We start from the raw sequence: 14,546 nt of genomic DNA, 5'->3' as shown, positions 1-14,546 counted from the left end.
TATTAAATATGCCATGGTTTAGCTATGAAAGCAGCTGCAAAGTGCAGCGTCATGTGCATGGCCACGTGCAGTGGAAATTTCCTAGCACAATACCTCTGGCAGGAGAAGAGAGCAGCCTTCATAGCCTTCTTTCAATCAAGAAGGTATGCCTGCCACGGCAGCTGACAGCAAGAAAAGTGAGCCTGAATCTTGATGCTGGTCAATCCTTTTTTGTTCCTGCAGCCATCATACTTCAGAGAAAAGCTGAAAGGAAGTTTACTTTTTAAATGTATCAAATGTTTCATGAAGGACAGAAACAGTTGGTTTGTTTTTGGTTGTGTTTTTGTTTGTTTGTTTGTTTATTTTAAGATTGTTTTAGCTAAATTCAGCAGATGTTAATTGATGTTACAGTTCCATTGTATAAAAAGATGTTGTTTTGCTGTCTGTCTGAAATTTACGTTGACAGTATTCATCACAGCTAATAATAGATACTGTAGTTTTCAATATTAAGCCATCTCCATTTTTTAACATTATTGTTAAAAAAGGGAAGTGGGGTGTAATTGGAGAGCAGCTTGGTGATGCTTACTATTATTATATCAGGAAATGCAGTGGCTATCTGGTGTGCTATCTTTGTGACAGAAATTACTCCTATGATGACATTTGTGTATTTTATTTTAAGCTTGAGGCAACTCAAAAGGTTACCTGTATGTGCAAAATTCAGCCTGGTTTCAGGAGAGGAACTATTATTGATTTGAAGTGGTAAATACAAGAATTGAAATATTGGAACTGGTGAATAGAAGAAAGTCATGGCAAGCAGTCATAGTACAAAGGTTAATTTACCTTTTATTATATTGTACCTTCCAGGCAATTTTCTTTCAGCATGTACAAATGTAAACACAGCACAGTCCTTGGCATGAGTTGGAAGATAAGCTTTGTCATGTTCATTTTACAGATGAGTAAACCTCTTGTACGGAGCTTGAAGGTGAGACAAGGGGGGTTGGTTCAGCACTGCACAGTGCTGAAAGTGGTTTGCATAAGACACACACATGCAAACACTTTTATACAATTAAAAACTTAGCCATGAAAGTCTTAAGGATATACCAGCTCCAGGTGGAATGCTTTATCTGTGCTGCTGTTCTGCTTCTCCTGGTGTTTACCTTCACTCAGAGAGATGAAATCATACTATAAATAGAGGGCAAAGTCCGCTCTCAAACATTACTCAGTAAAGTCTCCTGTTTGACATGACAATAGTGTGGAGCAATAGGAGGGTTTGGTTCTTTGGAGCTCTTCTGCAGTATACTGTGCTCTCTAGTGAGGGGTGATACTGACTGAATCAAAACAGTGCTATGACCAGGACAAAAGAAAAACACCGAAAGTCCCATGACCTCACTAAACCTTTTGGGCAACTTCAGCAGATCTCTCTCTTTTTAACCTCTCAGTAACTCTGCATTGGCAGTGCTGCCAGGGCTTCCGTTTTCTGCTCCACACCCTCTTTTTAGGAAAAAGTACTCTCGAGACAGTTGGGGATGCAGGTTTATCTTAGTTGCTACGCTGAACTAAGAGAAAAGCCTGCTCCTCCCTGTTTAAAAGTGAACACCACCACCACATTTCCAAACCAAAGCCCAGCGCGGGCTGAAAAAAACACGTGGGCACACTGAGAGACAAGGGCAGCCATTTGGAACAGGGCTCCTTCTGCAAAAGGGGGTGCACAGGGTCTGCTCACGCCACTTTGGCATCTCCATCGGTGCGACCGCAACGCCCACGCACGCCGTGCTGGCCAGCGTGCCGTGGTGACCAAGCGCCACGGAGGGGTCCATCCCATGGCCGCTGTCGCACCAAGGGGTGTTGCATGCCCGGGCCCCACGGGCTGCCCAGCGGTGCTTCCCGGGCGGGCGGTGGCGGCTGGCGGCGGCAGCTGGTGGCGGCGGCGGTGTCCCCGGCGGGGCGGGGCGCCACGGCCGGGGCGGGGCGGGGCGCGGGCGGACAAAAGGGGCAGTCAGGCAGGATTGCCGCCGTGAGTGGCCGGTGCGGGGGGCGCGGGGAGCCCCTCTGCTGACGCTGCTGTGTTCCCGCGACGCGGCGGGGGCTGCGGGCCCAGGTGAGCGTCGGGGTCCCGGTGGGAAACGGGTGGCGCTTTTCCGCGGGGGGAGCCCGGCCGGGCTCTCCGGGCAGTCCCAGGCTGCGGTCCCGGAGCGCTGCGGAGTGCTGAGGGCTGCTGGCGGTGCTGGGACCCGCCGCCTCACCTGCGCCCTGCTCTCGGCGTGTCCCGGGACGTTTCGCGGGCAGCACCTCCGCTTCACCGAAGCATCTTCGGCTTCGGGAGGCGGGATCGATGTCCTGTAAGAAACGCGGCGGGCGGGGGGGGGCGGAACGTACGGCCCCGGCTGCTCAGCCCCGGCCGGGACCTGTGCCCCTCCGAAGGATGCTGCGAGCACTCGTGGACTTTGTACGCAATGCGGTGTCCTAAGCAAATGAGGAGCGGAGTGCGTGTACTTTCACTCTTAGCAAAGCAGGAAATAAGCCGTCAAAACAAGTCCAAGACGTGTAGCAAAATATGCCAGAGTTAAACATATAAAAAAATCCCTGAAAAACTCGTTTACTATATCTGTGTACGTTTAAAACTATGCTGTTGATAACATGAATGATCTGCAGCAGCAGAGATGAATGTAGAAATCTCTATAGCAATGTATACTCAGTAATGTTTAAGTCGTTTCACAAGGAGTGATTTCATCAGCGTGGTGAATTCTGTGATTAAACAGATTTTGAGGTGTTTAAGTGCAAAGTATTAGCCTGAGATTGCTTCTCAAGGCAACAGCAGAAAGACAGACACGTGCATAACAGGAAGACAGAGTAGACTCCATTGTCATTTTCTGTCACAGCTACATGGACAAAGTTATTTTGAATTAGAGTATTATGGGCACTTTTTTTTTTTTTTTCATTTAATGCATGTCAGCTGAACGAGTTAGCACTGAGTATAATGAAGAAGAAAATCAGTGTTTATGCAAGGCGTTCGATATCTTCTGATGTAAAAATGTCCCTTCTGTAGAGACACAATCTCTCTGAAAGAAGAAATTTAACAAAATTGTCTAATTCTCATTTCATAGATGTCTGGTAGTTTTTATAAGTGATTTCTGTAGTGATAGGCCACTGACCATAATAGCATTTTGTGCAGACTAAAAATAAATTGAATGCACTCAGCTTCTGCAGGGTAACAGCCTGCTGGGCAAAACAAGAGCTGGTGGGAGCAGAATAGGAACTGTGAGCTTGACCCAATACAGAAAACCTAAGTAAAACTGCAAACAGTGTAGCATTTTAATTCTCTATACTGATGTTCAGAACAAGGCAGCATCAATACTGAGGTAAATCTGAGTTCTTTGACTCACAGTCACACTGTTCTTGCATATCAACAATTTCTCTCACCTTCCCAATGTGGCACCACTAACTGGGATTCCAGAGGTACCTGCAGAAGATGCCACCAGAGGTCATAGAAGATGATGAATTTTCTGACTATAAGTCCAATAAAGCGTCCCTAAATAGGGCAGGCTGGAGGTGCAAGGTGACAGTGTGGGTGCTGTGCTGTGCAGTGCTAAGGGGACCAGGTGAGGGAAAACATATCCCAAGTGTGCTGGCTTTTTAATATTATGAATTATCAAATTTAAGTTAAAAATGTTATTTGGTCTGTTGAAGCTCAGCATCTGCCTCAGTATTTTTATAGGTTATGACCTTGGTGACCAGCATCCTTGAAATCTACATTTAATACCAAGGCATGAATCCCAGAATCTGTCTGCTGGGGCAGGGTCACTGCAGGTACTTTACCCTCCAAGTGGATGGGGTGGTTGAACAAGGTCTCTTGACTACATCAGATTTTCATTTGATTGAACACATCTTAAAATTAAGAATTCAGATTTTACTATGTAACTTTATAATATAATAATTATGGGCTTTGCACAAACTTTTTTGAACACCAATAAAAACTTTTCTGTCTGCATTATTTATTTTAGAAGCTTTCAAAAATACAAAAATCTAAGACAAAATTTTGGCATAAATGTGAACAAAGAAACATTTTTCCATTCATAGATTATTGAACCATATATATAGTCATACTTGCCTCCAACAACTTGGCCATGCAATTCAATAATCAATTTTAAGAAAGTTCTTATTGTATAAGAATCTTGACCTTTTGGTGAGACAGAGAAGTACATAGGGCAGAAGATGTTTTGAAAAGGAAGTGTAAATTAGAACAGAATCTGAGTCAATCTAAACCTTAACTCCATATAAACAAGTAGAGCAAAAGCAGTATCCCTGAGATAGGTGGTGCTGTCACAAAAAAAAACAAAAACAAAAACCAGACCAGAGCCTGGCAGAATGTGTGTGTAGTTTTGGGTTTTATTAATAGAAATAGTTTCATTGTGGTACCAATATATTCTCCTCTTCAATATTCTTAGATCTTCCCATGAAACCTTTTGGGAACTGAATGTGTTCATTTTGATAAAAGCAGACACCCCTTGTTTCTTTTTCAGTTTAGAAGCTGTTGAAATAGGTTGGTGAGCACTGAAGGACTCGTTAAGAAAAATTACACTTTATAGGCTTATCAAAGGATGGCTTTTTAATGCAGATGTAACTGTGCTATCTACTTTTTAAGATGGAAATCTCTTGTTCTTTACAGTCACAGTCAGGACTGATGCTCTCTGAGTGCTCTAATAGACAACATAGAAATGTTGATGATATACAAAAAACTTGAGTTTCTTGAAGTCTTGCCTCAATCAGGAGCCCCTTAAACTTACTTCCAGTAGAGACTGAAATCCAAAATAACTGTATGTGCTTTTTGCCCAAAAGGTTTCCTCTATTTAAAGTCTGCTGTATGCATTCTTTTGCTACTAAGGTTATGGAACTTAAGCTTAAGGAACACATTTTTTATGTTTAAATATAATCAAATGCTTAATTCCTATTCTGTTTTGAGGTAAGAAAACCTATGTTACATTCCCAGTGGAGGCATGTTATCATACTAACTTACTGAGCATAAAAACAGAAATGAAGTAAAATTTAAGGAGTACAGTATGTATTTCTTAGATTTACAAAGTGTCCCTTAATAGCTGTTTGAGGCAATATTAAGAAGTGTTTTGTGTAAACAGTCTCCAAGGACATTGATACTAAGCTGACTCAAGAATGTGGTAGGAGACAAAGAAATAATTTATCTTTGCTCCTTGACCTGATACTGATTTAAGAGTTCATCTAGCATCCTGGATTAACTAACCTCCACAAAATGAGTAACGATGACTTAACCTCTCATCTTTTGAAGAGAAACTCAGGTTGCTGATGGTTACCCTGCAGCATTTTGCCATGAGCTGTGGTGGTTCCAAAGGCAGGTGTCCCTGTGAGGGAAGGGGCAGGGATCTCCTGGTGCCCACAGGCAGTGTGCTGCCCATGGCTCACAGCATTTGACCTGCAGGGGAAGAAGGCCAGAAGTCGAGGGCAGCTGCTGCTCATTGACAGAGGTCATAGGAGAGCCTAAAGAAAACCAAACAAAAAATGCCGAAGCTTTTAAAGTGTATATTCCTGCCTGCCAAATATTCCTGTTTCTCTGAAACCTTAACTAGCTCTTAATCTTTGGTCACTATGTCAAAGACTTGTCCTTGTAAAATAGCACAGAGATTCATGCTTGCAGAAGCAAGGATGATGTCATGTTTTGAAAGAGTTAGCTATGGATTGAAGATATATATGCAAACAACCAAGCCTCTATTTGTTTTTAATTTAAATTTAGTCTGCATGGGCAGCTGGTAGAATATGAAGGAGTTTGTGATGGGCTTTGATACCATGGGGGTAAAGGACGAGGGTCCTGTCTGTCAATTCATATTTATGTAGGCAGGTGCTGGGAATTTTGAACCTGAACATTGGAATTAGAATATCAATAGTGATTTTCTGTTTTCATAACCAGATTAAAAACATAATAAACATAAACTATAATTAATGCATTCGGTGCATTATACTAAAGAATCACTGTGCCTGTCTTAAAATCTGTTAGCAAATCTAATTGTACTAACTACAAGTAGATTTCAGATCCTTTTTGTTTTCCCAACTCACCTGGCTTGCCTGGTTTAGCAATGTTCCTTTTTCAAGATGATTTTCTGTTCTCTTTTGCTAGGTTGAAGAACACCCTCACAAATAAAACCAACCTGACTACACAAAGTATAGACATCATCAACATAGTCCTTCTACTGAAGATGCTACATTATTCAATCAGTCTTGTGTCCATAAATTGCCATAATTTCCATGATATAACTTGGCATTTGGAGAGGCTGTTTTTTAAAATTTGGATCTAGGTCTCTTTTTATCAGAACATTAAGTATATATTTGACTTGAAATACATTATTTATTCTGCTGAAGGCATTTCACCATTGAAACTAAGCTTTAAGCATGCTCAGTCAAAGCTTTACAGGGAAGCTTGAGCTTTTTTTATCTGGTTGCTTGTTTGGAAATGATCACTGTTGCTGGCATGGGGTCATGCCACCACCTCCTCAGAGTTTTTGTGAGGTAGTCACTTACTATCTGAATTACAAGCAATTACTCACAAACACATACAACCCTTTGATTTCTGTAAACCAAAATCAGTTTGCCTTTTCTTCCTGTATGAATGAGCGAAAGAAGTGAAGGGTGAGATGCGTGGTAGAATATTAACACATCCTGCTGTGGATGAACCAGAAGGGCCTGTAGAATGTGATACAAGCTCCTCTTCCTCAGCTCTGCACAGATCCAAACCTGATGAACAGAATAGGTCCATATTAATGTAGCTTTTGTGTGCATTTCTATATTACACTTATACAACCAGATTTTTAAATTGATGACAGAAATGAGTAAATGGCCTCAAGGCAGGTAAGTCTCAAGAAGATAATTGTTAAGCTTTGCTCTGAAACTAAATTAGACCCATTGTATACACTTCCAAGACAGTGACCCTCCTCAGACTACCTTTGCCTCAGTACTGCCCATTCTGTAAAATGCATTTGAATACCCCTCCTTGCTGGATGGTTCTTGCATTGACACAGCTTGGTGGGCAAAACCAACACATAAGGCTGCAGCAGAGCTGTGGAGAGCATGACCCAACAACTCTTTTTTAGCCTGTGGGAGGAAGGTATTATCGTGGTAACAGGTGTGAGGTAGCATATGTTGCACATTGGGCTTTTGTTGTGGTACTGTATGGTTTGTTTACATGTCTGAGTTCTGTACTGTGTTGACTTATAGAACTTTTTCAGGACACAGGTTTTATCTCACAGGTACAGACATTTCTGTTGTGTGGCTCTGTGAATGCGAAACTAGCATAGAGTCTAGAGATAAAGAAAAGGAGAGAAAAAGAAAATACCTTTTTTTAGTATTTTTTTCTCCTTGCTATGTCCTTGTGGAAGGTAAAAATAGTAATACATGTGCAGGAGACAGCTGAACTTTTATGCTTGGTCTTACTACATTTTATCCACTATAGCACTTGTTTTACTAGGTAACTTTCAACAACTTTCTGAACTGTGAAGAAACACAATTAATACATTTCCATTGGTACCCACAGGCTATGGGAGTATACCACTACATCTCTAGATGTTTACTTTGTACATGTGAGCCAAACAGTTGGGCTGTTAAACCTCCAAAAGTCCAGCACTGCGTGTTTTGACTGTTTCTCTGTGCAGCTTACTGAGATTGACTGCATCCAGAGAGCTGACACTTTAAGTGTCCAAGGGAGTACTTCAGCATCCCTTGGATCCTCCAAACTCTGCTCTGCCATTCCCAGTTTCCCATTCATGGATCTACAGGACACCTTGGAAATCCTGCCTGAGCTCTGGTGGAGTTCTCAAACCAGGAGCAGCCCTGGGTCACCTCGTCCATACTGCAGTAGTGTTACATTGGACCTTGCACCAAAAGGGACAGGGATGCACTTGTGGGAATGCAATCAGCCTGTGGCCACCACTACACCCAGTAACCCACTGGTCTAGATGTTGCCCTGGGAAATGGAACATCCGTTCAAATACCTGCTCAAGTGAATATGGATTGATTTAATGTGATATAGCTTCACTCTGGTGTGTATATGAAGCCTTGACACCTGATTCAGAGCTACAAAGTCCTTGGGGTGACTGGGTATCTGGAAGTCAGGTATGGTGCTGGAATGCACAAAGTTCCTCTATGGACATCACCCTGATTTTTTTTTTGGATGGAAGAGAGAGACACATAGCAATACATAAAAGATGCATTTAAAACAGGACAAGGCATCTTTTGAAGCAAATACATGACTCTTTTTTTTAAAAAAAAATCTGAATTAAAAGAGCCTTTTAACTTGCCTGTAACATTCAGATAGGTGCTCCCTTGGAAGGAAGGCTGTGGTGTTCTCCCTTAGAAAGTGAGTTGGGTCACACAACTCTCTTCAAAGCTGGTGCAGTAAAATTCAGAAGACCTGATCCCAGCTTCTCTTTGTCACTGCTAAACTACACAGCTTTTCAGAACTCTGGACATACTTAAAATCCTAGATTCTAAACAACTTTGTAAGTAAAGCAGAAGTTCTACAAATAGGAGGAAAAAACCCCAGAAGATGAAATTACAAACAGTATAAAACACGTATTTGCCAGCTGACACTAGTCTGTAACATGATTTTCTCCAGACACATTAAACACCATGAAGAGGATCCTATGATTCTGTAAACCAAGTATATTTTCATTTATTTAGTATCACATTTTTGTGAGTTTGCTTATGCAGCAATGTATATACATTAGTTATGAGTAATTTTGCTTTGTGAAAAATGTAAACTTAATCTAAATATTGAAAGAAGATCACAAAGACCCTAACCTCATCCCAAGTGTAAAATTTAAAGTTTTTACAAGACTGCAGCAATGTAGCAAACCAGACTCATACCAAGCAGCATTATGACATTATGCTTGGTTTAGTTTAATTTATGAGAATATTTTGTTTGAGTTTTATTAGTTTTACCTGCTGAGTGTTTAAAAATGAGAAAGAAACCCAGCCAGCAGAACTCCCCTTTGTTGCTGTCCAGAATCACTCCATCAACAAAAGGGATCCCTTTTTTAATGATGGAGCCAGGAAGCAAAGAAAACATAAAAAAGCTGGCCAAAACCAATGCCAGCTAAAACCAGAGCATCTCCAGAAAGTTGTAATTAAGTTCCTCATCAGGAAGTCTTCACTACAGCAAATGTTCAAGGACGTGTGTAGTTTAGAATAATCCCCATCTGCAGTTCTGATGTTATTTCCCTTGATAAACAAAATAAAATAATCCTAATGACTACAAAAACATCAGCTCTGCTCTCCAAACACTGCTTTCTTCGTTAAACAAATGCTTGCAATATTAGACACAAGTCACATGTGCTGAAACCTGTTAAATTTTGCCATTGATTTTGTGGTACTGTTTGTGAATAACTTTCCCATTGTACAAGCAGGCAGCTCCACTAATTTTACTGGTTCCTACTGTCTGCTTCTCCATGTGGAAAGCTATTAATGGATTTAAATCTTTCTTATATTCTGTTTCTATAGTGAGTTGCTTGTAATTTCCATGGTGGTAGCCTCCAGCTGAAGATGTGTAAGCTTAGACCTGAATTAAAGACTTACACCTAGGAAAACCTGCTGAAGTTTTTTTTAGGTACTTTGCTGCCTGGGGATCTCCATGGGTTAGAGTGATTTAATGGCAGGCAGGTTGTGGCAAACAATGCAGGAAAGCATCTCATACTAAGTGAAACTACTGAGAAACTATACTTGTCTACACTGTTTATATTTATCGAGATTTTCCAATTTCTGGGTTGTTCTGAGCCAATATAAAGTAACAGCCATCTAAATGGTTCATGTTTGAATTGCTGGACATCTGCTGGGTCACTGAAACTTTCCTTTGACTGCTCTTAAAATAGTTATCTTAGAAGCACTCATGTTCTGACTGGAGAAATAAAAATAGTAACTTTAAGAGCACTTTGAACAATTTCCGTCTAAAATGAAAAGACCTTGCATAACATGAAGCCCTGAGGTTGTCTTTCATGACTTGTTGCAGAGTAAGATGTCTCGTATCAGGAGAGCTCCCAGGCACTTTGTCCTCTCCAGCTACCCCAATGGAGCACCAGAAGAGGAAACCTACAGTAACCTCCAAACAATTCCAGATACCACAGAGCAAATGGAGTTTGATATCGGGTATCACACTACATTAATACTCCTTCTGTCCTTCCCAAGTACAAAATGCCAGACTTCCAGAAAACTGATAAGCCAAGTAATCACAGTGCATAATATTGGAAATGGAATAGGTGCAAGTGTAGATAACCTGTAGTGCTTAACACTGACCATGCAAGATTATGCTGCATTAAATGTCTCTAAGTTTTTATCTTGCACAGTGGCACAGATACAGCTCTTTATTAGAGACCCACCTGTTACAGCAAGCAGCTGAAGAAGCCATTTTTACATAATTCTCCAGGCGCCACTTACAACAAACTGTAGTAGTAGTAGTGCTGCCTTGGGTTTTTCTTAATCCCATACATACATTTTTTCCAGTACAAGAGTCAGGAGTTGCCTTTTTCCCCCATCCATGAAAACTAATTTCTGTAGTTTTTCTGGCCTTTGTTTTGTTGGTGGACTGACCAAACCAAGCCCAAGGTTTTTTTTTTTCAGCAGACTCTAGAATTAAGCTCTTAAGCCTACTTATTATTCCACAGATCTCATAAATAGATCTCAGCAGAAATGAAAATTAAAATAAAAATGCATACTCATATTATTTGTCTACCAGAACAAAAACACGTGTCTAAGAGAAGCTAAATCTAATGGGAACTTTCCATCAGGAAATCATAGCCAGTTTTTAGCATCAACATGTGCCACAGATGTTGTTCAAGTTTCTGTCTATCTCAGGACCTCCCTAAAAGCCTTAAGGTTTTGGTCAGTTTGTACCTGGGCACCACTCAGTAGCTGGAGACCCATATTGCACAGTGGAACTCATTGGAGTAAATCTGTTGGATGACAAAGCCAACCTTTTTGTAAGATGAAAGATTTTTAAAGGTTTGAAGTGAAGACAGTTTCAATATTTTGACTGGGGGGGGGGGGGGGGGCACGGGGGAGGGAGTGGGACAATCAAAAACCCCAAACCAGAATCCCATTGTATTGTGTAAAGAACTGAAACACCTAAAAAATCAACACATTTTTACAAAAGTGCCAAATATGCAACTTTTTATGAAAACATCGAAACACTTCATGTATGGGCATAAAATACTTAATCAATAAACCCATAAATAATGGGAAACAAAACCCCCTGCAACATTTCACTTTTACATCCCCAGTTTAGCCCAACAGTTGGGGGATTAACAGTACCTGACATTTGCAGAGTGCTTTCAAAGAATTGCTGTTGCAGGGTTCTCGTCTAATCTGCACATCCTGACTTCCTTGCAGCTCAGCTACTCAGATTGGCCATCAGCTAGCCCTGATTGGGGATGAATTTAACAGGAGGTACCACAGGACATTAGAAGAAACACTGCTTCACCTGGCAAGAGTGTAAGTTACCTTCTTGGCAGATCCTTTTAAAAATCACGTTAGATAAACAAGAATGTTTCTGTACACAAAATACAAAAAATTATTGCTACTACTGCTGCTGCTTCGTACAGAACATAGAAAAGCAAAGCAGCTTGTTTTAATAGGAAAAGCTTGTAATAATGTAAAATGTAAATTGTTTCCACAGACTACAGCCATTTAAAGTCAGAAGACTTAAATAGTGTCTTGCTATTTCAAATTCCTCAGAGGCACAATAACTTTAGACACAATTTTAAGCATAACTGACTTGCAACCCAGTGTGAGAGTAAAATGTTACTGCATGTAACTTACCCATGCACATACAAGAAAACATAGCTGGACTAGTTTGAACTGCCTTTTATCTACTGTGAGCTGAAGGGTTGTCCTGCATAGTAATTAACTGAAATGCAGCATCGTCCTAACATGAGATACTCAGCTGTGTCTGAAGTCCCAGGTACTCTACCTTATCTTCTCCTTGCTTCTGGGAAGGGATGGTCACTCATTGCAGACCTACCAGAATGCAGATCAATTACAGCTGTGTAGCATAATGTATAAATGTATGTGTATATAACATATATATACACCACCTACCTCAGCTAAGCTGGATTCACACTCCAGAGAGAGCCTACAGCATTGCTGTGTCAGTCTTGTATTAAAGGTTTTTGTTTGGGTTTTGTTTTGGTTGGGTTTTTTTTTCCTAAACATTGGTATTTTATTTAGCACTTTTAGAATAAATTTTCTATCTTCATGCTTTTTTTTTTTTTTTTTTTTTGGTTGTTGAAATCATAAGGGTTGCTATCAGTGTTTTTCAGACCTGGAATGTTATTAAAAATATTAAAAGAAGCTTTGGAGATGTTGTGAGCAGTAACTGGACAAAGCGGATCAGTGGCTGTGGAGGCTGGGTATGCTCTCTCCTTTTTCTCCCACCTCTTTGTTGGCAAGCAGGCAACAGGAACACCTGACTCCCTTGTGATATCAGTGAGTGAAGCATGTAATGTGGCTTCAGGCTGGGGTTTATCTCTCAGTTTGTTGGTGCCCACTTAGTGCCCTGCTTTTTTCTCTTTAGGCTGAGATTTCTCATTTAAAGACAGAGGATGCTGCCCAAATCTCACACAACTCACAGGGTTCCGTTCAGAGGGGAGGCACCTGCCACTATGAAATGCTGTAAGCATCTCCCTGGGGAGATGAGCAGAGCTGCTGCCAGTGATACTTACCCAGAGAAGAGAGGAGGATTCTTTAGTGGCTGGAACCCCCAGTAAAACTGACCCCCCTCTGCATTTCTGCAGCAGAACTAGACCATGCTGTCGGTCCTCTGACCTCCCACATGAGCACTCTTTTAGTTTCCTTTCACCTTCTTTTTGCTGCTTGTTATTTCTAATTACCATCCCCTTTCTTCCTACAGACCTGCAGGCTTCCTGTCAGGTGCCTCTGCCAGAAGCTGGTGCCTGCAGCCTTGCTTGTTGCTGCCTTTTGGTGGGCCATGAATTATGGACTGTAGAATTAACACACAGAATTAAAACAGGAGGTCATTGCTGGACACTGACCAACATCACTGACACCCCAGTGGTGACAGCTGGTTTGTTTTTCAAATTTAAACTGGTAAAAGTCTCTTTAATATTTAAAACCTAGGCTAGTGCTGGGCCACTGCTGTACTGTATCTTTTTTAAAGAAAAATCTTTTAAAATAAGGAGGTTGTTGCTGGATAACTGCCTGACTTGCTAGTTTTGATATGTGACTCCAGGCGATTAGAAGGTTTGTCTTTTTTGTGTTTATTTTAATGCAATATAAAGTGTCTATTTCCTATAAATTAGTTTGTTAAAGAGATTCTGGATGTGAGGAAAACTGAAGGCATGCTGGCCATCCTTTGAATTTTGACTGTAAAAGCAATAGTAAACATTAATACCATGATACTTTTTTAAAATTAAATTGTTGCTTCAAACCTCTTGCAGTGTTGTTTACTTCATTTTCCAAGACTCTGCTATCACACATTGATGGCAGTATGTTCTGCCCCTTTTCAAAGTAAAACTAGGAGCTGCTCAGAACAAAACCCCAAGAATTTGATGGGTTCTGAGAGGGGATTTTCTCAGAGGATTCATGTCTTTTTTGCAAGGCACGTATTCGGGGGGAATAGAAGCCTGAGGGGAACATGAGAACAACTTACAGGGTTGGAGATAGGTGAGGTATCACCCTTTTGGACTCCACAGGTGACCATTAGGGCACAGTTGAGTTTTTCCTCTCTCAACATCTCCCATTTGTGCCTGAGTGCATCTTTTCTTCTCTGCTGAAGCTGGTTTTCCATATCCAGCTATAGACTCAGTGAGAGAAAATGAAAGTGCATCTTCTGTGGTTTGGATATTCCCCTCAACACAGGGGATGCCTGCTTCTTGCCCAGAAAAGCAACTCTTACCCTTAGTGTATTTTTAAAACAGGAAAATACAATATTCAATGGATTCATGATCTAAGCACTCATCAGAGAAGTTGGACTTTCAAGTCTCTGCTTTAAGTCAGACAAGGAATTTAAATGCCTCTACAGTGAAGACAAATGCCAAATCAAGCCAAATTTAAGCATGTTGAGGAACATGCTTCCTCTCTTTAATGAATGGTGCCTAAATCCCATTATGATCCTAAGTGCCCATCTCAAAAAATGTTTCTGGGAAAAAAAAAATGAATGAAGCTCCACTAGACTATTTCATTTGACCATCTCATGCAAAGGATTTTGAAATATCTTTGAGTGACTTGAAATGCAGAGCAAAAGGAAAGCAGACAAAGAAGGAAAGTAAAGGGTGATGGCTCAAGCATACCCCAGAAATTCCAGCAGGAGCAGCAGCAGCATACATTCCAGTGTCACATTTTTCCAAAATGCTCTCAAGCTAATGAGCCCTTCAGCAGCAGACAAGTTTTTTTCTAGAAAAGCACAGTTAATACATCTGGAACTGGAGTCACACACAGGCCAGAAGTTGGCACGCATAGCCAAAAAAACAGACTAAAGTTTTATCAGTGAATTGACTGCTCTGCTGAGCTCCATAATAGCAGTGTGATAGAAAAATATGCTA

General features: G+C 41.0%; 1 protein-coding gene across 3 annotated transcripts; it reads left to right on the top strand.

The window, feature by feature from the left end:
* Positions 1-1,953: 1,953 nt before the first annotated feature.
* On the top strand, positions 1,954-13,432 carry LOC148184265 (uncharacterized). 3 transcript variants are annotated; one of them, XM_088055862.1, is made up of 5 exons: positions 1,954-2,077; positions 10,001-10,137; positions 11,377-11,478; positions 12,296-12,395; positions 12,896-13,432. In XM_088055862.1, the coding sequence occupies exons 2-5, from the start codon at positions 10,007-10,009 to the stop codon at positions 12,989-12,991; spliced, it is 429 nt and encodes a 142-aa protein (XP_087911988.1). In that variant the 5' UTR covers positions 1,954-2,077; positions 10,001-10,006; the 3' UTR covers positions 12,992-13,432. The 3 variants fall into 3 exon arrangements, with proteins under 3 accessions (XP_087911988.1, XP_087911986.1, XP_087911987.1); XM_088055860.1 differs by having other exon boundaries at positions 12,284-12,395; XM_088055861.1 differs by having other exon boundaries at positions 1,983-2,077; positions 7,532-10,137; positions 12,284-12,395.
* Positions 13,433-14,546: the final 1,114 nt, after the last annotated feature.

The sequence above is a fragment of the Pseudopodoces humilis genome, chromosome 5 (assembly GCF_049639895.1).
Source record: "Pseudopodoces humilis isolate 2021_Gansu_Grassland_sample_001 chromosome 5, ASM4963989v1, whole genome shotgun sequence".
In the NCBI taxonomy this organism is placed as follows: domain Eukaryota; kingdom Metazoa; phylum Chordata; class Aves; order Passeriformes; family Paridae; genus Pseudopodoces; species Pseudopodoces humilis.
The sequence above is the reverse complement of the archived record's forward strand: the minus strand, read 5'-3'. Positions and strand labels throughout refer to the sequence as shown.